At 37.6% G+C, this 27,090-nt stretch overlaps 1 protein-coding gene across 1 annotated transcript; it reads left to right on the top strand.

Annotated features, from left to right (window-relative positions):
• LOC144972972 (eukaryotic translation initiation factor 4E-binding protein 1-like) lies at positions 1–24,877 on the top strand. Its single transcript, XM_078914863.1, has 3 exons — positions 1–288; positions 11,628–11,804; positions 22,524–24,877. Exons 1-3 carry the CDS (start codon positions 153–155, stop codon positions 22,571–22,573), a joined length of 363 nt encoding a protein of 120 aa, XP_078770989.1. The 5' UTR covers positions 1–152; the 3' UTR covers positions 22,574–24,877.
• The last annotated feature ends 2,213 nt before the right edge of the window (positions 24,878–27,090 follow it).

The raw sequence follows: 27,090 nt of genomic DNA, 5'->3' as shown, positions 1-27,090 counted from the left end.
TGAGGACTGGAAGGCGAGCAGCGAGTGCGAGGACAAGTAGACTTGAGTTGAGGAAAACCAACAAGGTGTTATTTGCACAAAAAGCAAATATCCAACAATTTTTATCATTTTTTCCCAAATTCTTGGTAATTTATCAGTCATTTTCATCAGTCATGTCCGGGGATAGCCTGTCACCGAAAGGGAGAGAGATTCCAGCCGTCAGACGTGTTATTTTGAACGATGTGTCTCAATTACCCACGGACTACAGCACGACTCCGGGTGGAACTATGTTCTCCACAACTCCGAACGGTATGGGGATCATATACTGTGCATCTTCCATCAATATGGTTTAGTTTTTCTCTTGTTGTTTCACATCACAATCTTGGTAACGCGTAAAGCTCTTTTTATATTTACTTGTACTTGTGATGTGAGCATAATAATAGAACAAACATGGCGGAGATTAGAACAATAACAACACCATGTGACATTCGTGACTGATGGCTACATTTGATTTGATTATAATTATATTGCATGACTTCCACTCCCAAATGTCCTCTCTCTTGGTCAGTTTATTCGACCTATGCCTCCACTGATAATTGCACATGTTTTTTACCAACGGTTACCTAGTTACTGGCCCTGAGTACTGAATTGTACGTGCTTGCTCTCTTATATACTCTATCTCAATCTCGAGTGCTCTTCTAGAAGTAAGAAGAGCGATTAGTCTTGCTTTACTCTTACCTCTTACTGTAAGTAAGGTCGTGCTAGGTATCGCTCAGAAATTTTCGTCAGTTATCTGTTGTAACCTCTTATATATTGGTTATTTGGCATTGGTAAAGGAGTCCTAGGCTAATTTCGGGAGGCCTTCCGAAAGCTCCTACATCCCCAGTATACTTGTTTTTTTATAATGTTCTAGCAGGGGGTTTGGGAGGGGGGGGGGAACTTTTTTTTTTTTAGTCTCCCCCCTCCCAAACCCCCTACTAGAATATTATATAAAAAAAGTTTCCCCACTCCAAAACCCCTTACTAACTAGCTACTAGAACAAGAATACTGGGGGTGTAGGAGCTTTCGGAAGGCCTCCGCTAATTTCAGTTCACAGAACAAGTTTTCTCAATGTGTCTTGTCTGTGCAACCCCCCCCCCCCCCCAAACAAAATAAAACATTAGGTACTCGGTCATGTCTCATTCCCAGATGGTTAAACCTCGGGAGAAGGCACTCCTTCATCGCCAATCATGGCAGGTAAAAGACCCCACACCATATTCTTCAATGCCAATGGTTAAAAGGCAGAAAACACACCGTTATTATGGTGAGGCATCTCACTCATATGTGCCAAGGTCAAAACTCAACAACCAAATAATATTGGTCAAGCCCAAGCCAGTCAAGCATCAAACTTTATTCAGTGAGATATATAGACAATCAAAATAAAACATTACTGACCCTCCAGGGAAATGCCATTTTCTACCCAAATTATGCCACCAATTATTTCATTAATGGCAAGTTATGTCCGTTCCCCCCCCCCCCCCCCCCCCCAACTAGACTTCTCCAAAGCGTTTGATACTGTGCCACACAAACAATTACTGTTAAAACTTGAGCAAAGTGGAATTTGGAATATTGGGGGTACTGAAACAAATCAGTCAGAGAATCTCATACCGAAAATTTTCAGACTTAATAATAATATGATCATAATATATAATATAATAATAATAATAATAATAATAATAATAATAACAATAATAATAATAATAACAGTAAATATAATAATAATAATAATTATAATTATAATCATAATAATAATCATAATCATAATAATAATAATAATGTAGGATAAATGATATATTGAACACAGTAGTTACTCAGAGTTCGTGTTGTTTATTTTCGAGTGAAAGTGGAAGTGAGTCAGACAAAGAGAGATACATTACAACGTTGCGTAATTCACATATAAAAGAGTTCATCAGTGTATGTCGATGCGATGATCGCCACACAACTCCCCCCAGCACAGACATACACACTGTCGTCCAGGTATTTGGGACGTCTCGTGCAATGTCCAGCCCGCGTAGTTGTTGTATCTGGTATTGGTCGGTTTGGGGCTTGAAAAACTTCTGGTTCATTCTCACTGGTTGGGTTTTGAGGTCGTCCACGCCTACGGTGGTCTGAAACAGGCACTGGTGTTGTCAGGTCAACATAAGCAGGTTTCAGACGATCGATAGATACATGCTCATGTCGTCCACCCACATTGATGAGAAATGTCTTTGAGTTTTTTTCGATGACCTGAAAGCGTCCCGTGTAAGGACGATCGAGTGGTCCACTGTGGGCGTCGTTCCGTAGAAACAAATATTTGGCCTTGGTTAGACAATGAGGTACAAACGAGCTGGATTTGCCGTGTTGAGATGCTGGGTGATTGTATGGAGCTTTATTGAAGGTTTCTGTTCTCTTTTGTGTCACGAATGTGTGCGCCGACCACGGGGAGGTGGTTTCCGAGACAAATTCCCCGGGAACGGTGAGTGGTTCACCATAAACGAGCTCTGCAACTGACACGCCAATGTCTTCTTTGGGAGCCGTTCGGAGACCAAGCAAAACCCTTGGCAGTTCGTCTAGCCAGTTTGGGTTTGTAAGGCGAGCTTTCAGGGATGTTTTCAATCATCCCATTGGATTGTGGATGATATACTGTCGTTCTATGGATGCGAGCGCCAAGGTGGAGTGATACTTCTGCCCAAAGATCGGAAGTAAATTGTGGTCCACAGTCTGATGTGATGTCTGGAGGTGTTCCAAACCTGGAGATCCAACCATGGACTAGAGTGGTACTCTGTAAAGGTACAATTTCGGGCCAACGGGTGTTCCGATCTATAATTGTGAAAAGATGAGTATACCCGTCGGATGGAGGCAAAGGGCCGACTAAATCGACATGAATGTGGCTAAAACGTTTAGCGGGAACTTCACATGTCTCAAGTGGGGCTTTGACATGTGTTTGCACCTTTGATTTCTGGCAAGGTAAACACTCGCTTGTCCATTTATTTATCTGTCTTCTCATGTCGGGCCATACAAATTTGTCGGCTATCAGCCTCCTGGTTGTGTTCCTTCCGGGATGATAAAGGTTATGTATGATGTCAAAAACAGATCTTCTGAAATTTTCGGGAACAATTGGCAGGGTTTTCCTGTCGCTGTATTGCATTTAAGTATAGGTCCGTCTTCTGTGATTCGGGGCTGAAAATCTTCCGCCTAAAGGCAGATTTCCTACTAAATGGTAGTTTATCTCCGCCCATCCCCATCACAATTCCTCCTTTTTCAAATTTTTTTTTTTTGATAAATAGTGATTTGGAGAATTTCTCAGAAATTTTCCACTGATTTTGCCATGTCAAGCATTTTCCTCAAAACCACAAAAATCACCATTATGTCTTATGTCATATTTTGACATCTTTGCTCAGTCTTGTGAAATTTGGTGACGGTCCCGTTTTTATGAAGTCGGGCCAGACAGAATGGCACCAGATGTCACAATTGACACAGAAGACCAGTGGTGTTCTTTGATTAGCTGGTTGATGGTTGAAGGGGAAGGGAGGGACAAATGGGTTGGATTTTTTTTCTCCGTTGCAGGTACCTATTGCCTTTTTAATATCCTCTCTTTCTCTCTCTCTCTCTCTCTCTCTCTCTCTCTCTCTCTCACACCCCCCCCCCCCCCTCCCCCCTCCTGGTTATACAGATAATATATTATTAGAATAAAGCAATGGTAATTGGCTTAGTTTAATTTGAGATTCTTGGTTTGTATTTAAGCTGAATAACCACTATGTTTAGGTAACAAAGATATTGAAGCCTGCTTTCTAAAGTAAAAATCAAAACAAAACAACACTTTCTGGCCTTTTATTTGAATAGCATTGTAGGCCTTTAACATGTGGAAAGGACAATTCATTAAATGTTTACAAAAAGTAAATTTATGTCTAATAATAAGAATGGATTTATACGACTTATTTTAATATATTAAATAATAATAATACTAATACAAATTTATGTTCCTGTTATTTTTACACTTTGCTTGTGTTTGATCGATAGACAGAGACTTTTTCCTCCTTTTTGACAAATTATCATCACTGAATAAAAAACACTCACCAAAACCACTACATCAACATCTCTACCACCACTACTATTACAACCACCACCACATCATCATCCCTACCACCACTACTACTACAAATAACACCACATCATCCCTACCACCACTACTACTACAACTACCACCACATCATCATTCCTACAACTACTACAACCACCACCACACAATAATCTCTAAGACCACAACTACTACAACCACCACCACATCAACCCTACTACAACCACCACCACAAACCATCCCTACCACCACTACTACTACAACCACCATCACATCATCATCTCTAAGACCACTAATACTACAATCACCACCACATCATCATCCCTACCACCACTACCACATCATCCCTACCACCACTCCTCCTACAACCACCACCACACCATCATCACTAGCACCACTACTACTACAAATAACACCACATCATCATTCCTACCACAACTACTACAACCACCACCACACAATAATCGCTAAGACCACAACTACTACAACCACCACCACATCATCAACCCTACTACATCCACCACCACAGCATCATCCCTAACACCACTACTACTACAACCACCATTACATCATCATCTCTAATACCACTACTACTACTACAATCACCACCACATCATCATCCCTACCACCACTCCTACTACAACCACCACCACACCATCATCACTAGCACCACTACTACTACAAATAACACCACATCATCCCTACCACCACTACTACTACAAATAACACCACATCATCCCTACCACCGCTACTACTACAACCACCACCACCACATCATCAACCCCACTACCACTTCTACAACCACCACAACATTATCCCTACCACCACTATTACTACAACTACCTCACATCATCATTCCTACCACAGCTACTACAACTACCACCACACAATCATACATTCGACCACTACGACCACAATCACGACCACCACATCATCCCTATCACCACTACTACTACAACCACCACATCATCATCCCTACTACAACCACCAAATGTTGAAATTACACTTTCAACTTTTGAAATTGCACCGAGTCGTATCAGAAATTGCTGCGAGACAAATTTTGGATCGCATCTCAGTAAATTTTAGTGAAATTCAAATTTATAGGTTATGGTCAAATGGATGGGTCATGATCTTCACGATGAAAAATTTCCTCCTTTTTTGTGACCAGTCATTCTCACCCCTGGTGATTGGCATAGGGACTATGTTGAGGCTTGGGTAGGCGGTATGGTGTGGAGTTTGGTTTTCCTCGCCCATTTGGTCCTTTGCCATGGCAGCGTAGTCTATTCCGAGGGTAATGCTACTGATCCCAGCTCTAGACAGACAATCAGCTACTGTATTCGACTTTCCGGATATGTGGCGAATGTCCGTGGTGAATTGAGAGATGAAAGCAAGCTGTCCTTGTTGTCGGGCTGTCCAAGGATCAGTTGCCTTTGCCATTGCATCGGCGAGTGGTTTGTGATCGGTATAGGCAGTGAACTTTCTGCATTCAAGGAGGAAACGGAAATGTCGGATGGCTAAATGTAAGGCAAGGAGTTCTCTGTCTTACATACTATATTTTTGCTCTGGTGGTCTTAGTTGGCGGCTGAAAAAACCTAGCGGTTGCCATTTACCGTCCACAAATTGTTGAAAAACTGCCCTCACAGCCAGGTTCGAGGCATCTGTTGACAGGGCAATAGGTGCTTCTACTTCGGGATGAGCCAAACATGGTGATTTGAGCGAGTGCTGTTTTGCTGTCTTCGAAGGCTTTTGTCATTTCTTCAGTCCAAACCAGTTTATGATTTCATGGCCTTCATCGATTGGTCGATGGGGTGTAATAATTCTGCCGCGTGGGGTACGAACCGGTGATAGAAATTTATCATTCTTAGAAATTCTTGCAGGCCTTTTATAGTTGTAGGTTTTTGGAAATTGGTAATTGCATCCACTTTGTCTGGATGGGGGATTGTTCCAGATTTCGTAACCTGATGTCCAGAAAATCTATGGTGGTTACACCAAAGGCACATTTCTCCAGGCGTATTACAAGGCCGAAATCGCTGAGTCATTTAAAAACTTCTTTGAGATGAAGTTTGTGTTCTTTTTCATTTTGGCTGGCTACAAGGATGTCGTCTAAATAGGCAAACGTGCAGCTCATATCCTGGAAGAGTGTATCCATCAGGCATTGAAAGGCTTGTTCTGAATTCTTTAACCCGAAAGGCATCCTTAGGAATTCAAAAAGACCGAAAGGGGTAATGACAGCAGTTTTGGGCACCGGACAAGATCGATCTTTGAAAAAATAGATTTTCCTGCCAATTGGGCGGTGAAATCGTGAATGTCGGGTATTGGGTAGCGATCTGGGGTTGGTTTTTCGTTGAGGTGACGGTAGTCTCCGCAGTGGCGCCAACTGCCATTTGATTTGGGTACCATGTGTAGTGGTGATGCCCTCGGGCTGCTTGATTTCCGAACAATGCCCATCTTTTCCATTTCACTAGATTCTTCTTTGGCTAGGAGTAGATTCTCTGGTGTAAGTCGTCGGGCTCTGGCAAGGACAGGAGCGCCAGTGGTTGGGATATGATGGCGTATGCCATGTTTGACTTATTCCGTGGAGAATGTTGGTTGTAGCTGCTCTGGAAATTCGTTCAGAATTCTTTGAAATGGATTAGACGTTGTTTCAATCATGGCTAATTCCTGTGTTTCAATCGTTTGGACTGAACATGGTGATGAAACATAAAAGTCTGCTTCGATGAGACAGCCCCGGCGTAAATCCACCAACAAGTTATGAGCACATAAGGAGTCGGCACAGGATGTTTAACTTCTGCAATGATCAAGCGCGCTTGGTACACACGATCGTTGATATTTAATGACACGTTGCACAAGCCATTTGTTTTAATAGTTGTTTCATTCGCTGCTTGAAGCAGTGGGTGTGGAGGGCAGGAATTTTTGTCACGCCAGGTCGCTGGGACGACGGACACTTGTGCACCGGTGTCAACAAGGAATTGTGAACCTGAATGTTTATCTGTCATGAAAAGTTGCTTGTTACTACCAGGGCCAATGCTCGTGACGTTTAAAGTTGTTGACCCTGTTGATCGTTTCCCTGTTCTTTATTGAGGCCAAATTTTTTACAAGGGGGCAAGCATTTCTTCGCATCTTTTCCATATTTCCTATGATACCAACAGAGTGCAGATTGGGGTTCTGTTGGGGTTTTCTTTGTATATTTATGTCTGATCTGGTGTACAAAATGTGTTGATATGGAGACAAAAAGCTGATCTGCCTCTTGGGCCAAAAGTCTAGGATTTGTTTTAGAACTTGAGTTTGCAAGAGGTGCGCGGATGTAGTCAGGGAGCTGTTTAAAAAAAAATCTGAGGAAATAGGACACAAGGTTCCTGGTTACCCAGGAAAGCAAGCATTTTTTCCATCAGCACCGACGGTTTGTTGTCACCTAGCCCTTGTTAATTAAAAAGGGGTGCTGCAAATTAAAAAGGGGTGTCGAGTGCCGCAACAACATGATAATACTTTGTTTCATCTGCGAGTATTCTGTGCCTCGGTTTGCACGAACCATGCTGCTGGGCTTGTTGGCCAGAAAGTGGGTAGTTTAACAGCTACTGCCGCTAATTCCATATTTAACTTGTTTGAAGTTAACAAATTATGGTTTGTGTGGAGGTGAAAAATACGTCTCACCTGTCGGGGTCACCAATGTAGCGGGTAAATGATAAATTGAACACAGTAGTTACTCAGAGTTCGTGTTGTTTATTTTCGAGTGAAAGTGGAAATGGAAGTGAGTCAGACAAAGAGAAAGATACATTACAACGTTACGTAATTCACATATAAAAGAGTTCATCAGTGTATGTCGATGCGATGATCGCCACAATAATAATGATCATAATAATGATAATAATAATAATAATAATAATAATAATAATAATAATAATAATAATAATAATAATAATAATAATAATAATAATAATAATAATAACAGTAAATAAAATATTAAGGTAAATTAATGAGATAATAACAATAATAGTAATAATAATAACAATAACAACAACAACAGTATTAAAATATGGTAAGTCTACTGATGATAATGACAATTGAAAGAAGGAAAAGAGAATAAAATATCTATTAAAAAGTTGCCCCCATTGGGATTTGAACCTGGGGCTGTCCAGTCGAGAGTCAAACAACTTAACAACTAATCTACAGAATCACCTGACTTGTGAATTTAATCATGTTTATTTATAAGAAATTTCTAGCTGTTTGGATGCCACTTTTTTTTTTCTTATTCTAAATGTCGGTTGCACATTTTCAAAAAAAAAGACAAACAGGTGTTTTCCTTTCTTATAGCATAATGGGGCTATTTTCGTGATTATTAAATTACTGGAAGCGATATATAGTCACTTCCCTCAATTTTGTATATGTAATGTAATGGGGGAGGGTAAAAATGTGAAGAACAATCCATGGATCACTGTGTCACAGTCAGTGGAGTTTGAGAGATAAACTTTATCATTAACAAAGGTAGCATAGACAAGTCAATATGTTGTGCGGTCAGAGTCGATGCACTGTTAACTCTCACAAAGTCAGCAAATGAGATGGAGCCTTTGTACACTTGTGGCTTGTGATGTTTCATCTAGTGTATTCAATATCCCTTGTCCAGTCAAAGTATTGAAAAATTCCAACTTGATTTGGACGCACCGTAAAAAAGGGTTATTTCCTTCCTAAAGTGGTCTGTCTCTAGCCGGCTAATTTTTCATTTTTACCCATTTTTAGACAGCAATAACACTGATCCATCTATAACTTAGAGCACTTTACACAGTTTGGATACAGAAACTCTTATGGAAACAATTCTTTTCAAATATTTTACATTTTGTTGAAAAGTGCTTATCGCAATATTGTTCAATAAAACATGCATTCGCCACCGGAGCTTGGTTTAAAAATCATTGTAGCTTTGTCATACTTTTACGAAACATCTTTATCTTTGGACAGAATACAGGGAAATGATTGCTGACACTTTTGGATGAATCTATTACAATGTAGCCATTCACTTTGTAGATACTTACAAACAAAATGTATCGGAAATTTACTCTTTATTATGCTATGGCCGAAATTTCTTCAGCTCTTATTAGACTGGCATCTTTCAGTTGGTTCGTAAAGAAGTGTATCAGATTCCCACCCCATTAATTTACTATACTATATGAATGACCCTCAAGCAAGTCGCAGGTGGGGATTTCTATATTTCACACAGTTTGATACGAGGGGAGTGAGAAATAAACAAAGACAAACCGTATAACATGTATACACACATATAAACATACACACACACATGGACAGAGAGAGAGAGAGCTGAAACAAAATACAGTAGAATTACTTTAAACCAAAATTTTTGGGACCCTCTAAACCATTTAGGTTTAAAGACATTTTGGTTTAAAGCAAGGTCCTGTTTTGCGATGTTTTTCAAGGAAGGTAATTATTTAAGGAATTTGCTCATTTAATCATATCATGGGTTGTTTCCCCTTAAATAAAGTTGTTGAATAAATGCAGTCTTGTTAACCATTGAGTAATATTTTGTTGTTGTTGATTTTGTTTTTATTTTGGTGTGTTTTAATAATATTTTGGGGGTTTTGTTTTTTACATATCTCCGTCTTGCTCAACATTTTTTCATCGACTTCACATAGTATTTTGATTTTAAACTCCAACGTGTAATCACAGTGCTTTCTTTCTTTCAGACATCTTTTAGTAAAATGTAAAAGAACATCTTTCCTGCGTGATTCTATACCCCCACCTCCCCCTCTTTTCTCCCTTTTCACCTGCCAATCACCCGTTGTCTTCCTTTTTCAGTCTGTGCGATTGTGGTGTTGGCCAAGCCCAAGTGCAGTGATTGAAGTGCCTACCCCTCACCCCCACCCCACCCCATCCTTCATCCTCATCTTATACTTACGCTCTTTGTTTAATATCGCCAGACATTATTACGTGTGGCCACCTTCCCGAATTTTTGAAGAAAAATAGAGAGAAAAAGGGGAGATGTTCTCAAGTTGTTTCGGTTTAAAGAAAGTCCTGCTTAGAAGTATTTTGGTTCATTGTAAGAATTAGTATAAAGATAATGAAGAAACTCGTACATTTATTAAAGGCTTAAAATCTTTGCGGTTCATGGTATTTTTCGGTTTAGCTTATTTCGGTTTAAAGTAATTTTAATGTAATGAAAAAAAGTGAACTGGTTTCACTCTTATTTTGGGCTGATTCTATGAATCTTTCAAGGAGATTTCCATGGGTGGACAGGCATTGCACAACTCGCTGTCTAGAGAATGGAATGGACAGCTATTTTAATGTCGCTATATCCTCTGTTTGTATTTAGGCATCACATTTGTTGACAGAACAGAGGACTTGGGCACTGATACCAAAACTCTGGTTTCACCAGAAAAAAACCTGGTTTGGACCAAAAAATTCCACGTTATTGCCCCCCCCCCCCCCCCCAATACCTCTATCACCACATCATCATCACTGCCACTACTACAACCATCCACATCATCATCACTACCACTACTATTACAACCACTACAATCACATCATCATCACTACCACATCTACTACAACCACCACAACCATATCACCATTACGAACACGACTACAACAACCATCACCACTGCTACAGCAACAACCACTCAACTACATCATCGCTACCTATTCAACAGTAACCAGTACCAGCACCACGTCATCACTACCACTACTACAACAACCACAATCACATCATCACTACCACTACTACAACAACAACAAGCACCACCACGACCACATCATCACTACCACTACTACTACAATCACCACCACCATATCATCACTACAACAGTAACAAGCACCACCATCACCACCACCACATCATCACTACCACTACTACTACAACCACCACCACCACCACATCATCACTACCACTAGTTTTCAAGTTTGGCAGTTACGTCTGTCCCAGCCAATTGCATCTTTCAGACCAACAACTGTTTTCTACCTGCTTATCTGGTAGGATGAGCCTCCTTAGCCTTTAGTCATACAAAACTTGTTCTTGTACTCAGTGAGGTTTTATTTCAGAGTTTCCTTATTCCTGTCTAGCTGTGGTCTTTATTCCGTGTCCTCTGAGATTGATTTCAGTCCCCTGTTGACAAGCTCGATCTAACCAAAGAATGGCGTAGGTTGGGAACTTTGGATGGTGTCATCCAAAATTGACCTGGTGGAGTCTGCCCCTATTATCTCCACCCACGTCATGAGCTGAAGCACATGCCTAAGTATGTGCTTATGGATACTGACCATGTAGATGTCTAATCTTTTGCCCCATCCTAAGTACATAAGTAGATCAAATTTATCTATCCTTTAACCTGTCTGGCATGTCTGACCTTGCGAGGAGATAAACCTCCTGCCAGCATAGTTCGCCAGATCATTGAGGTCCTGCATCAAAGGAGAGATTTTTGTTCCCAAACTTCCTTTCAACCAATATGCCAGATTGGCAGCTAATATATCTCTTGAATTATTTAAAAAGGGAGGGTTATCATTTGCATGGCATGTTTTTACAGAATGTATTTTTTAAACATATCTTCTTTTTCAGGAACCCGAATTGTCTATGACAGATCGAGACTGCTTCAACTGAGGAGTTCCCCCTTGGCAAGATCTCCTCCCCCAAATATGGCCAAGATTCCGGGCATCACAGAATTTGAATCAAAAGAGGCTGCAACGTCTCCCACTAAAGACAAGGAGAATGGGGAGATAGGGAAAACGGAAACTGGTAAATTCAGTGAACTTTTTGTGCTCTTGTATTTAATGTACTTAACTATTTTTGATGTTGTGAATTTCCATATTGAATATGGAGATAAATGAAGTATATTATCATGTACACACAAACAATGGAAATCACAGGGATCCGGGATTTGCTCATTGATTTATGGAGAAAAATGAATCTAATTCCGTTTGTTTCTTCTTCATGCTTAGGTCGAGAAAAATTTCTTCCACATTAACCAATATGCTATTCTTGTCTTTGCTCATAGCATAGTGTCATATTGTATTTATTGACTCAAGAACTTTCTTTGAAGATGGCTCTATAAATGACTCTTCTTCCTCCTCGTCATCATCGTTTTGATCCTCTCACCATTTGCCTCTTCACATCCTGAATTAAATCAAAGTCTGTTGGCATTTCTGATGTCTGTAAGTCTTGGTCGGAGGGGTGTCACCCAGTTGTTGACAGCGGATTGAGGGATGGAGGGTAGCAATGAACAAATAGATGACGGATTGAGAGAAGGCTAGCTGTGAGATGGGGGCAAGAGGGTGGGGTGCTTCATTGGCTCATGTTAGATAATCATTGCAGATTGGGAGGAGCAGACAATAGGACAACGTTGTTGACAGTGGATTAGGACTTCTGGGTGGAGAATTGTGATAAAACAAAGGCATGCTTGAATGTTGCTGTGTCAACCAACAGAAGTCGGGAGAGGGAGGGGAGGGGTCTCTTTTCTTTATATCAAACACAGCTGACAACATTGTGAAATTGTTTGGCAGTTGTAGGAGATTGAACATTTTTTTAAAAACAATGTGACTTTGTCAGAGCAGGCACTTAGACAGAATCCGTTTTCAGAAGCGGGCATTTAGTTGTGTTTTACAGAGCAAAAATTCTGTTTTGTTGAGAAAGCGGGGAAATAGGCAATACAGGCATTAAGATAGCGGGCAATTTGGCGATCACCACTGTATTACTGAAAACACCACCATATCATCCATACTGCCGCAACTACTATAACTACCACCACATCATCATCCCTACCACCACTACTACTACAACTTAGCACCACATCATCATCCCTACCACTACTTCTACTACAACTACCACCACATCAGCACACATCATCATCCCTACCACCACTACTACTACAAGCACCACCACATTATCATCATTACATCTCTTCACTACTGCTACAACTATAACCACCACTAAATCATCATTATCATTACCACAACTATTACTACCTCAACCACTACATAATCAACACTAACACCACTACTATTACAAACACCATGACCACATCATCATCGCTACTACCACTACAGCCACCACCAACAATCAACATTATTACCATAACTACTACAGCCACCACCACCAAATCATCTTTACGACTTCTTTTACGACATCCACCACCACATCTTTTGCTACTACTACTACTACTACTACTACTACTACTACTACTACTACTACTACTACTACTACTACTACTACTACTACTACTACTACTACTACTACAACTACTACTATTAGTACTACAGCTGCCTTTTGCTTGAATACGTCTCCAGGCAGAAGAGCGCCTTGGTTTAACTTATCACCCATCCACATAACTAAGGTGCTAGCCATTTTTCTGTCATTTACATCCCAGATTTGATCCATTACTCCCTTTGACTGCAACGTCATCCTTGTTTTTTTAGCAAACGAGACTCAGGTTCTTGATACACCTGTCACCATACTTTGTAGCTTGCTTGCCTTGCGTTTGCCTTGGAATTGATTCTACATCACAATCAATTGAAGTTTCTGTTTAAGAGTGAGATCTCTGCACTTTAGGGAAGCCATTGCTGTAATGCTGGTAAATTTTGATGACACAATCTTTTATAAATAGTGCAGTCTTTTGTTGTTTTTTTTCAAAGGCAAAGACTGTATAAGGCCAGTTATTGGTTAAATTTTGATTTCTTTAAATCTATGTGTCAGCTTTTTTCATGAACATGTGGGTTGACTATTCAAAAGACACATTTGGATAAAGAAATCTCTACTGTGAACACGGGTCCCCAGATTATGCAAGAAGAAGTAGAAGCTGCTTGCAAAGAGATGAAAAAGGGGAAAGCTGTAGGCCAAGATAGTTTATCAATAGACGATCTGGGAATATACATTCTGACAAAAGCCTATAATGTCATATACGAAAAGGGTGAACTGCCTAATGTTTTAAGACGATCAGTATTCATTAACATTCCCAAAAAACAAGGAACTATTGACTGTGACCAACACAGAACAATCAGCATAATGAGCCAGGCCACAAAAATTATATTAAGAAAACTTAAGAAAAGAATGAGGAGCAAGATCTCTACAGAGATCAGTGATGAGCAGTTTGGTTTTGTTAAAGAAAAGGGTACGGTAAATGCAATTTTTACATTGAAAACAATAATGCAACGGTCAATCGAAAAACAAAAATCACATTATCTATGCTTCATTGATTATTCCAAAGCTTTTGAATCCGTGTAGACAGTAAAGACCTTTGAATTGTGAAAATCTTAAACTGGAATCAAAGTGTGTCTCAAACTTGATAATGAAACATCAGACTTCTTTAACATTGAGAAGGGAGTAAGACAAAGTTGCGTCTTATCACTGGACCTTTTTAACATATATAGTGAAATAATATTCAAAGAAATTGAAGATATGAAAGGCGTCATCGTTGAGGGCAGAATATGAATAGCATAAGATACGCAGACAGTGGTACTGATGGCATACTCTCCAGAAAATGTGCAGAAAATTTTAGATACACTGGTGAGCAAAAGTGAAGAGATGGACCCGAAACTAAATGTTAAGAAAACTGAATGCATGGTGGTCTCAAAGAATGACAACAACACAATCTTCCACTTGTCAAGCAAAGGGGAGACCATCAATCACGTAAAGAAATTTAAATATTTAGGCACTATCATTACCCATGACGCACGTGACATAGAAGATATAAAACAAAGAATAGCAATAGCAAAAAACATGTTACATAAAATGCGACCAGTTGTGTCAGACAACAAGCTAAAGTTAAAGACCCGAATGAAAGTAGTGGAAACATCAGTTATAAGTACCCTTTTATACAGTTGTGAAACGTGGATGCTTGACAAAGAATGTACTAAGATGTGGATGTATACAAGAATGTTGAGGCAAGTATACAAATGAGGAAGTGTTGGAGAAGGTGAGAAAGGTGAGGTGATCAATACCATCAGAAAGAGGCAGTTACGGTTTCTAGGACATGTGGGGAGAAGAGACGGAATAGAACAGTTGGTAATGTCTGGGATGATTGAAGGAAAGAGAGCTAGTGGAAGACAAAGAATGACATATCTAAATAACCTTAGAATGGCCAAAAGTGATTTAAAAAGTAACACAGATTTCATGCGCACTTCAGAGGATCGTGATTCGTGGAGACAGCTGACAGGCAACGTGCTCAAGAGTACAAGCCACGATTGATGATGATGACCTCTCTATCATAAATGATTCTCAATTCATTTATGAGTTGTGGCTTGAGTTTTACTGCCCTTCCTGAGCAAACACACCCCATTTATCCGTGCTTGTGACCGACCTCACAAGGTGCTGGGTTGCACCCCATAAAGGGCTGGGTTGACTTGGAGAAAGCATATGATAGGATACCAGGAGAAGAAATGTGGTACTGTCTAAGAGCAAAGGGGGTAACAGAGAAATAAATCTAAGTTATCCAAGATACTTACGAAGGAAACAAGACAGTGGTAAGGACAGCTGTTCGCTCAACTGAGCTATTTAATGTAAGAGTTGGATTACACCAGGGATCTTCTCTCAGCCCACTGCTGTTGCAATAGTAATGGATGTTCTCACAGAACCCATTCGGCGTGAAGCACCATGGAACATGATGTATGCGAATGACGTAGTAATTTTGAATGATACAAAAGCTGAGGCGGAAAAGGAACTGGAGGGGTGTTGGAAAGGAGGGGATTAAGGGTAAGCAGGACCACCAGTAAAGATAGGAAAAGAGGATGTGCCAGATACAAACCAATTCAAATACTGAGGAACAACTGTACAAGGAGATGGGGGCAATGAAATGGAGGTAAGAAGCGGATACAGGCAGGCTGGAATAATTGGAGGAAGGTAATTTGAGTTCTACGTGACAAATGAATTTCTGCAAAGATGAAGTGAAAAGTATATACACAGGGTGGCCAGGGAAGTCGGAAATTGGTCGGAAATTTGAAATTGAGTCGGATATGTCGGAAATTGGTCGGAAGCGGTACTGGATGGTCTGAAATTTTCTTTTAAAAAAAATAAATTAAAAATTAAAAATTAAAAAAAAAAAATTAAAAATGCGAAAATTTACTTTCATTGCGTACGAAGCGGAAGTGTGCACTGCTATATTGCGCGATCTAGTGCGATAGTATCGGTTTTAATCACCGTAACTGTGTACTCGATACTTGTGTACTTCCTTACTAAGAATTTACACGGAACCGTTTACAGAAAATCTGCATCGTGTAGGTAGGTATCATATTCTTTTTTCGTTATCGATTACTAGCCCTACATTGATAGCCTATCCTCACCAGAGTGCCTAAATCAAATTCCATTTCATTTCATTCTGTACATTTATGCACATCGATTTCAAATCCAGTCTGTTTTTTTTGTGTGACTGAGCATCAGTGTGAATTGTATTTGGATTTCGTTTGAAAATTGATTGAATTAGAATATTCTGCCCTTATTTTTCATTGTTGCTTCACTATTATGGGATAAAAATTAATTTGGTGGACTGTGTCATTCGTATTCATCTTCAGTCGGAAATAAGTGAACCTCATCCAGATTGATAGATAAGTCATAAAACTACCATTACCATTTCATTTTTTCTTGCTCTCTCTGACTACTTTTCGTGTTAATTCTATTTGGATTTCGTTTGGAAATTGACTGAATTACAATATTTTACCCTTATTTTTATTGTTGATCCTCTATTATTATTATGGGATAGAATTTAATGTAACTATTTGGTGGATTGTATCAGTATCATTCGCGTTCGTCTTCAGTCGGAAATAAGTGAACTTCATCCAGATTGATAGATAAGTCAAAGAACTAAGACAATGGGGAAGTGTCAATTTAATCCAGATTGGCTCAGTGACAGCAGATTTTCACAATGGCTTGTTGCTGTTCCCAATGACAAGAATAAATTTTCCTGCAAATTTTGTAAACACAGTTTTTTAATCAGAACATCAGGAATTAAGGCATTGAACAGTCATATGTCCTCTCAAAAACATTATAAATCACGTGATTCTGTTTCTAACATTAATGCTACTGTTACAACTTCCTCGTCAGCTATTCAATCAACTTTGAAAGTCTCAGACAATGATGTACTTAAAGCTGAGATTCTGTGGACCCTTCATGTAATTTCTAGTCACAGTAGTGCTCGCGGTTCTGTAGACATGGGCCCTTTATTTAAAGTTATGTTTGCTGGCCACCCTGTTGCTGAGAAATTTAAGTGTTCGCGCACCAAGCTTGGTTATCTGTCAACTTTTGGAATTGCCCCTGCTATCAGAAGTCAGATATTATCTACGATTAAAAGTGTCGACAACTACGTCATTATGTTTGATGAAAGCATGAACCCTGACATGCAGAAAAAACAATTAGATGTTCATGTCCGTTTCATAGATGTCGATGGAACTGTGAAAACAAAGTATATTGATTCTTATCTCCTTGGACACGCCACAGCAGCCCATATTGTTTCAAAACTGAAGGAAACAATCTCAAACATTAATAATGATAACTTGCTGCAGCTCTCAATGGACGGCCCCAATGTCAACTGGAAGGTTTTTAAAGATGTTTCATCTTCAATGACTGAGGAAGGAGGAAAGTCTCTGTTGAACATTGGATCTTGTCCACTCCATGTACTTCACAACAGCATCAAAGCTGGACTCAAAGAATCTGGATGGGAGATTGACACTTTATTAAGATCTTTGTATTATTTATTTCAAGACTCTCCTGCAAGACGTGAGGATTTCTTGGTACACACTGGCAGTAAGATGCTACCACTGAAGTTTTGTGGCCATCGATGGCTGGAAAATATTCCTGCTGCAGAGAGAGCCATTGTAATCTGGCCTTTCGTCATGGATTATGTGACCAAAGCAAAAAAAGGTGAGGTCACTGAGCCCATGTGCAAGACTTTCAAAGTTTTGTTGGATATCCAAGGGGATAAATTGATCCTTGCCAAGCTACACAGCTTTGTTTTTATATGTAAAATTTTAAGGCCCTTCCTTTTGAAGTTCCAGCGTGACGAACCCCTTGTTCCCTTCCTTGCAAAGGAAATCAGTGCTGTTGTTAAACAGCTGTACAGCTTGATTTTAAAAGATGTAGAAGGAATGGACGAAATTGTGGCTCCTGCAAATGTGGACACTCAGTTGTTCAAGCCATATGGAAAAATCGAAGTAGGCTGTCATGCTGAGAAGATTTTGACAGCTGAGAAAAGGAAATTATCGGAATTAAATCTTATGGACTTCAGGCTGTCATTCCAAAAATTAATTAAGGCCTGCATTAAAAAAATTGTTGAAAAGAGTCCTCTAAACTTCCGTTTCACCAAGAATGTTGCTTGCTTTGACCCAGCTCTCATTGTCGGCAACAGTACAAAGGCCAAGGATCTTCTGAAGGCAACTGCCAATCACCTTCAGCTCTGTGGTTGGATTACACCTGAAGAAGTTGATCAATCACTTCTTCAGTTTTCAACCTTTAAGGAGGCAGTTTCCAGGCATCCATTCTCTGCAAGTGACCGCCTGGACAGTTATTTTACTCTGCATGGATGTCTGGAAAGTGTACCAGCTATAGGGAAGATACTGAAGATGGTGTTGGTATTAAGTCATGGCAATGCGGAGGTGGAACGAGGCTTCTCTATTAATAAAGAGGTAACAGTTGAAAATCTGTTAGAGGAGACTCTCATTGCAAGACGGTTACTGTGCCAGTTTGTTCACAATAAGAACATAGATGAGATTGTGATTAGCAAGGAGATGTTGTTGTCTTGTAGTAGAGCGTGGCAGAGGTACAGTGAGGCAATGGAATTGAAGAAGAAGGAGGCTGAAATGTCAGAGGAGAAGTTGAGGATGGAAGAGGAAGAATGATGAGATTAAGGACCTGGTCAGTAAGAGAAGGAAGATGGAACTTGACATGGAGATGCTGGTTGAGAAAGCAGATACCCTTAATGAGAGAGCAGAGGGAGCTGGTGCCAAAGTTGCCCATGACATGATCGTTCAGAGCAATGCATTGAGAAGGGAAGCAAGGACAAAAAAAGACAATATGAAAGAACTATCCTCTCTTATTGTTGAGAAAGAGGAGGAACTGAAGTTATTGTAGATGGTGGGTGACATTTGTACATATGTAGATAGGTTGTGAGGATGGTGAGGGGTTTGACTGACAATGAAAAAAAACTGTGTAAATAGGCCTAATTAATTGATTAATTTCAAGATTTTACTGATATATAGTGTGTGTCGAGATGTCTGATTTTAATGAACATGAAAAACAAAAACAATATTGAGTGGATTCTGCAGCAGGGCAAAACATCATTAAACTTGTATCGATCAAACGCAAGACGGGATAAAGGTAAGTTTCAGAGTACGTTATTTAGATAGGTTTATGATAGTAGGAAATTTCAGACCAAGGTAGGAAATTTTGATGAGAGATTTCCCTGGCCACCCTGATACATCTGTTGTAAGACCAGCAATGTTGTATGGACAGAGACAGTAGCTACAACAAAGAAATAAGATAAAGAAGTTGAGGTGGCAGAAGTGAGGATGTTGAGATGGTCACTTGGCTGAAGTGAAGAATGTATCAATAAAGATAGAGAAGATAGATTGAAATGGTTCAGACATGTTAAGAGACGAGAGTGGGAGTTACGTGGGAAGGAAAATATTGCATATACAATTAGTGGGAAAGAGGAAAAAGGGATGCCCAAAGACTAGATGGTTGGATAGGGTTAAGGACGATATGAAAGAACTGGGCCTGGAAGAGGATGATGCTATGAACCAAGATGCATGGAGATGGGGCATTCGTTATGGCAACCCTGCAACATAAATGATTCTCAACAACTTTTAAAACTTCAGTTGATTTTATGATGCCTGTTTTTCACTTAAACCATTCATAATGTTTTTGAGATTTGCATAAAAATATGCATATTAGCATTGAATATACTTTTAATGTTCTCAGGTATTATTCATACTTTCATTATTTGTTACAAATATTGTGTTAATTAAAAATTAAATAAAGTCATCTATGGATTGGAAGATATTCAATCACAACATTAAATGCTTATTATTTCCCTTTATCAATATATGAAATATAAAATTTTTTACATTTTTTTTTCAAGCAACCTTTTATAATGGTTTAGTTCAAGAGGAATAAGTAAATTCTATTTTTAGGTGTGTTTATCTTGTCAAAGTAAAGAGGTAGGAATTCTCCATATTTAGAGGTTCAATTTACTATAACTACTTTAACTTTAAGATCATTATATTGCATCAAAGAAAATAAATATGCAATCGCCTACATTTCAGCCAATCTCCCTAAGTTTTGTCCCAAAACTCCTTCTCAAGTTTTGATGTCATTGTGGAAAGTTTCATAATGATTCAAATTTGCTGGAACAAAACCTGATATTTTAACAACATTTGGACGAGCTTGTCATCATCAACTTTTATTAGTACAGTGGAACCTCCCGATAACGACATGCCACGGGACCGAGTTTTTATGTCGTTATCCGGAGGTGTCGTTATTTAGAGGTTTCCAAAATGGCGGACAAAGTGGGCGTGGTAAGGCCTGCGGGACCAGTTTTTATTAACATTGACAAAACAAACAAACATTGTAGTGTAGTCCTCTTAGAGCGTTCTTGTGCATGTGTCTGGATGAGACTTTTAGGTGATCTGAACTGAGTACACTGATAGTGTGCTCCTGGAATCTACATCTGTTCCCTATTTAAACCATTCCCCTTTGTCTTACTTTTTCTTATGTCATTTCAATTGTAAATCTAGAATGTTTTTTTACTATCCAATTTTCTTCCTTTTTACTGGCGCTGATATGACATAGATGTGTCACAGGCGCTGTAAAACCCTTTAAAACAAACAAAACTCCTCCTCCCACAAAAACACTACTACTACTACTGCTACTACTACTACTACTACTACTTTTATTATTATTATTACTACTACTACTACTACTTCTACTACTACTACTACTACTACTACTACTACTTCTATCACCACATAATATCACATTTTCCAAGATATTGTGTTTACTTGCTTACACTTACATTTATACCTTGGTTTTTATTAATGCATATAAGCCAAGATCCGTCAAAAAAAGCTGCGTTCTCATTGGTTCAAGCAGGAATCGTTTTTATAAACTTTTGAGTACTCATACTCGGTATTTTTAGTATCAGATATCTACGAAAATTGCCGAAAATCGCCAAAATGATGTCGTTATTCGGAGGTTTTATCAAAAAGTGCGTCGTTATTGGGAGGTCATTTTTACTGATCTTAAATAGAAAAAAAAATCGGGACCACGGGTCAATGTCGTTATCAGGAGGTTGTCGTTATTCGGAGGTGTCGTAATCGGGAGGTTCCACTGTATTAGTAGCAGTAATTAAAAATGTTGACTTTAATATGTTGCGATTCAATGAAAGTGACAATGATGATTTCCAAGTGGATGTGTAGGTGCGTTTTTCAGTTGACTTAATGCTTAAATTACTAGGTAGGATCTTTCTTCTAAAGGTAGGATTTTTCATATGTCGCCCCTCCATCCCCTGGCTAGATGGGTGTACCTTATTTTATTTTTGAAAAGTTGGCAGCTATGTACCACTACTACTACAGTTGTCACCACCACCACATCATCACCGCTACCAATACTACAACCACCATATTGTATATATTTAGATCTATACGAAATGTAAACACAATGCCAAATACCATCCCAATTCCCTTTTCTTTTATGCTGAAATTCTTTCAGCATTGAAATTCACAGAACAAAAATATATCTATCATCAATTTTATTCATTAATTTAAAACGCCTTTTCTCTCTCTCTAAAGATATTAATTTATATAAACAAGAGAAATTATGGAGAAATTGATTCAACCATCTCAAAGCATTATTAGTGAAAATCTATTTTCAAATTCTTGCAGATTTCATAAATTATGAAATAAAGAAAATGGGATAAAGATTTCTTTTTTTTTTTTTTTTAATGGTCTTATGATGTAGTGTTTGTTGTTTTACATTAGCAAGCATTGTTATCTATTTAAGTGGGTAATATCTCTAATGGTTTATCATAGATATACCTGGAAGTATGTTGATATTTAGAAGTATTTGGAATGAAATGGACCCTTTTGATCCAAACAAACAAAAATCAATGCTTAGAGTAGTTTTTAACACTATTGTTTGATATTTAAAATTTAATGCTGGTTTTCACAAAATTTGAGTAGTGTGTTTTCCTTCAATTGTGAGTCGATTGCTTTGACAGCTGAGCTATAAGGACTTATTAATTCTCCATAAGAACGACATTTGAGCAACTAACTGTGTGAGACTTAAACAACAACCCATCAGAATTAGACACTTTACATCAGCAATTTAAAAAAAAGCAAAACAAAGAAATGAACATTTAAAGTGATGAATGTGATGAGTTTTTATATTTTATCAGAAAAGTTGGCATTTAGACAGAAGAGACATTCTAGTTCTAGTGAAAACCGTTGTAATTTTATTTTGTATGTTTTATCTTCACAGATCCTAAAGTGGGGCATGATGAGCATCCTCAGTTTGAAATGGACATCTGAGCTCCTCAGAAACCTCTAGCTTAGCCCCCTTTAATTCAGTCACCTGTGTCACATCCTGATCTTCTTACTTACTGCAACTGCAACCCAATCAAAATTCTGCTGCTCATGGACTGATATAAATTGAGAGTTGCCAGTCAAATTGAATACATTGTCATCTACATTTGAATCTGCATCTCCTTAAAAAAAAATTATATATAATATATTCAATGTTCGCTACCCCGATTTATCTTTAACTTTAAGGATTATTGAGTGGAGTAAGAAATGAGAAACGATCATTTTGTTTTAGAAATGAATTTAAGAAAAGTTTTTATTTATGGTTGAAGAGAGGGTAGACAGACCATTTGCAGGTCTGCCTCGTGTAAAAACAAAATTTGAAAAATCTTCATAGAAAAAGAGTTTAAATTGTCAGTGATTATTTGTGACAGATTTTGAAAGTTGTTTATGAATTTACCACTTATCACTTTCTGAAATTGACAACCAACAGGTTTGTCACCATACTGCAGGTGGTCAGTTCCTTACCTGAAGACTTTCCATTTTAAACAGCTTTTTTGTAACATTAAGTTTGTATTTTCTTGTTGAACTTAAAGTAAAAAGCATTTTTGCTACTAGTAATAGGTTGAGAGTTCTCGATTATTCTATTAATACTTAATACATTATTTAGCATATATTATATTGTTATTTTTACTAAGTTAAGGTGTAGCTTTCCAATAAATATCCTTTGCCCTTTGAAAATGTGATTTGTAACTTCCATCTATTATAATGTTATTGAATATATATCAAAATTTTCATCCTTCAACACTTATGCATAAAAATCACGGGCATGTTAGCCAGCCACAAACTATATCTAAATTACTTACAATTCCTCTCTGCAGAACACTTGCTTTAATTTGATTGGTGACATATTATGGTCTTGATTTTCGCTATTTCAAGTCCTCTGCTATTTTCTTCGTCTTGGGCCCTCAGTAGTATCAATACATCTTCAAAAATCAGTGTAAACAGTCTGGATGAAAGGGACTTTTTATTAATACTTTCACAATTTTTTCCTTTTTATAGTATGCTTTGTATGCAAATAATTCTGTATTTTACCAGTTTGGTCATTAATATTGCATAGCATATTGCTCCACTTTATTTATGATAAAATGTGCGTTCCGTGTGATGTTTTATATTGAATTGTCATGATCATCTTTAAGATAATTTTTAAAAGTTTGTTTTGGGCTGTGGTATTCAAACTAAAGTTAAATTTTGAGTGTTGGTTAGTTGTGCATTTAGTATTCTTCACTTTTAGATGAGAGAAAAGAATGTTGATTTGTGCATTTAATACTGCTGATTTGTAATCTGGCTTGGTTAATTTGTTACCAGAGTTGGATTTGGAGAACTTAATTTTGCCTGAGAAATTTTTCTAAAAAACAAGTGCGAAGCATACAGTTTGACCCTCTTTGTTCAAGTTTTTGTGTTTACGAAAATATTGTCACTCACATGGTTAGAGAGAGAAAAGTGTTGTGCTGTTGATTTAAAACAATTGTATGAATTTGATTTGATTTGATTTTAACTTTTTTGCATAGATTGATGATCAGGGTGGTTAGTTTCATTTTTTTTTTTAGCCGTAATGCTAATTGTATATTCAGGAAATGAAATCAAGGCAATCTGCTTTTGCTCTTCTATGCTTGCCAATATGTTAGATGAAATCATAAATTTGAATTCAGGATTTACTAACAAGGAAGGAGAAATTAAAATAAGGATTCATTTGATTCACTTTCTTAATGAATTAGAATTTCTCAACATTGTAAGTACTGTCAGTCTTCATGTAAATTAGGTGATAAACAATGAGATCACATGTATGATAGAAGCTGTGACAAAACCTTGTTCTTGTGTGACATGAAAAGACATCAATAATAAATGCTCAGTAGTTGTCATCCATTTCTTTTGGTTTAATATTAATATTAAATAGTGCTGACGGTTTTACTGGGATCTGTGAAAATCAGTGATTTTGGAGTCAGAGGAGGAATTTCCTTCTATTTAGAATTACATTTCCACCAAACTATGTAATGGCAGTGGAAGAGTTGATATATTCTGGAATACAAATGTGCAGTTTCTCTCTTTCCAGATGTTAGCTAGAGCCTGTCTGTCCATATTTCATGGCCCACCAGTTGAGGTTTCTTTCTACAGAATGAAGGATATCATGTGATGACCACTAGCTTTGCTCTAAAAATGGGAGATAAGGCAGTGAAAATAGGGCTCAAAGGCAATTGTTCAATATTTTCCTTCACCATCATCACCGATTAAAAAGAATTAAATCTAAAAAAATGAGGGTCTGGCTTTAAAAAATTGCAGGAATACTTTGTTAAAGTGTATCAACGTTTTCCACACTGTTTCAACAGTTTGAAAAGTTGTTTCTACAGATCATCTCAATGCGTGTCTCTCTTTTTAATTTCGATCTTTTGTTATCCAGTATAGAGAAAGTGTTGAAAGTCAGATCCTATAGAATAAAAGATTAAATGAATTATATATTTTTGTCTTCCTGTAGTGGTTGTTACAAAAATACCCATTGTTCCTAGCCTCTAATAGATATTCTACTACCGTTATTTATTTTGCATCTAGTAGCTAGTCAATAGGGTGATTTGATAGTTTTGGAATGAGGGTCTCAGTTAATTTCGTATGCAATCTGCGTTGAAAGAGTGATATACTATTGTAATTATTATTATTATTATTATTATTATTACTATTATTATTATTGTTGTTGTTGTTGTTGTTGTTATTATTATTATTATTGCTTTGTTTAAATGAACTCTTGAAATTGAATATCTAAAACAATTTGTGCCTTTATGGATGCATTGTGTTGAGTTTTGTATGATGGGCTTAGATAGCTATAATGACTAATTTCAACCAAAATGGCAAGCCAATGATGTATTAGTGTATCATTCTTTAGATTGTGAGTTGTATTTTTAAAAGAATCCTTTTGGAGACTGTAATTTATTGTTATGACCTCAGAGTTGATTATATTAAACAAATTGACTCTGATGTCAAGATGGTATTATGTTTTAATTTCAAATTCAAATTCTGAAAGGATTTGATTATGAAAAATAATTTTGAAAACCACCACATTTTAATTAATAATTTAATTTGTCCAAGACATGAGCTGAGAAAGTTATTTGGCCTTATTATCAATCTATCAAGTGTAGGATAGGAAAATCTCTCAAGTTGTCATATTTCAACGTCCCCTAGCACGTTTTTATAAGATGTTTTTTTTTTTTTTTTGGTATAAGACCGTAACCATATCATGCATAGTTTTGTAGTGAATGAAAAAGTTAATGAATAATGGTAAGTCTGCTTGGGCACCTAGTTGAAGCTCACATTTTGACTTGATTATTTTGTTGATTAATACTGGTTTTCATCGTAATTGTCCTGTTTGTAGGTTAACCTTCATATGAATGAAAATGTCGTTTTTTTTCCTGAATGTAAAAGCCTAATGATTGAAGCAAATTTTGTATTAATGATTTGTATGAATCTTTATTTTAAAAAAAAATGTTTTTTTGCTTAAATTTTTTTTTAATATTTTTTTTTTTTTTGCTTAATGTTTTTTTTTTTTTTGGTTTAGGTATAGTGACTGTAATTTGTCATATGGGGGTGTTTATTAAAGATGAATAAAAGGGACAACTGCTAGTCTTTTAACCCTACTTTCTTACTGCATTTTGCCGTCTTTATGTGAAATGGCTTAGTTTTGTCCAGAGTTGGCTGTGGTCATGTGAGAGAAGTGTTGTGTTTATCTGAAGGAGACGATATCTTATTTTTCCATGACTAAATTTGTATTAGAACTCTAATTAGAAAGAATTGTCATTTTTGTTTTGGTTTATCAAGTATTTTGTTTTTAATTTTGAAATAAAAAAATCATCGCTTAAATTAGATATGCTATTTATATGGTGAAATATATTTTATAACTCAAAATGATTATGTTGTTGGTTGTTGGAGCCAAATGGCTATTGACCATTCTTTTGCATACTGACAAAGCTATTTCTTGAAATATTTAGGCCAGGGAACTTCACATATCAATGGATTAAGATGACCCTGACAATATGGACGTTATCTTAGACTTATTGATATATACGATAAATGCGTCCAGGTCAAAATTAACAATAACGTGTTTGTATCTGTACGCCAGAGTCGAGCTTTGTAAGCATTTGAGTATATTCTTCACAGGAGGAACCTTTCCTTTTGCCTTGCTGGGACTTTAAGGTGATGTCAAACTAGGCACATTGATAAGACTGCTCATGGAATCTACTGCTATCTCCTGTGAGTCAGATCCCTTTGTCTTACTTCTTCTTTGGAGGTTATCTTACCTTATTGATATAATATGAAATAAATGCGTCGATGCCAAAATGAAAAATAATGTGTTTGTCTCTGTAGAACAGAATATACCCATTCTATTTTTCTCTCTTGTGTGCGATAAATTGATTTTCAGGCCAAGTGGACTACCAGCTTTACAAAAGGTTTAAACAAAGTTGCTTGGTTGACAGGCATCT

This window comes from Berghia stephanieae, chromosome 5 (genome assembly GCF_034508935.2).
Source record: "Berghia stephanieae isolate SIO BIC M18660-M18661 chromosome 5, UCSD_Bste_1.3, whole genome shotgun sequence".
Classification (NCBI taxonomy): Eukaryota; Metazoa; Mollusca; class Gastropoda; order Nudibranchia; family Aeolidiidae; genus Berghia; species Berghia stephanieae.
The sequence above is the reverse complement of the archived record's forward strand: the minus strand, read 5'-3'. Positions and strand labels throughout refer to the sequence as shown.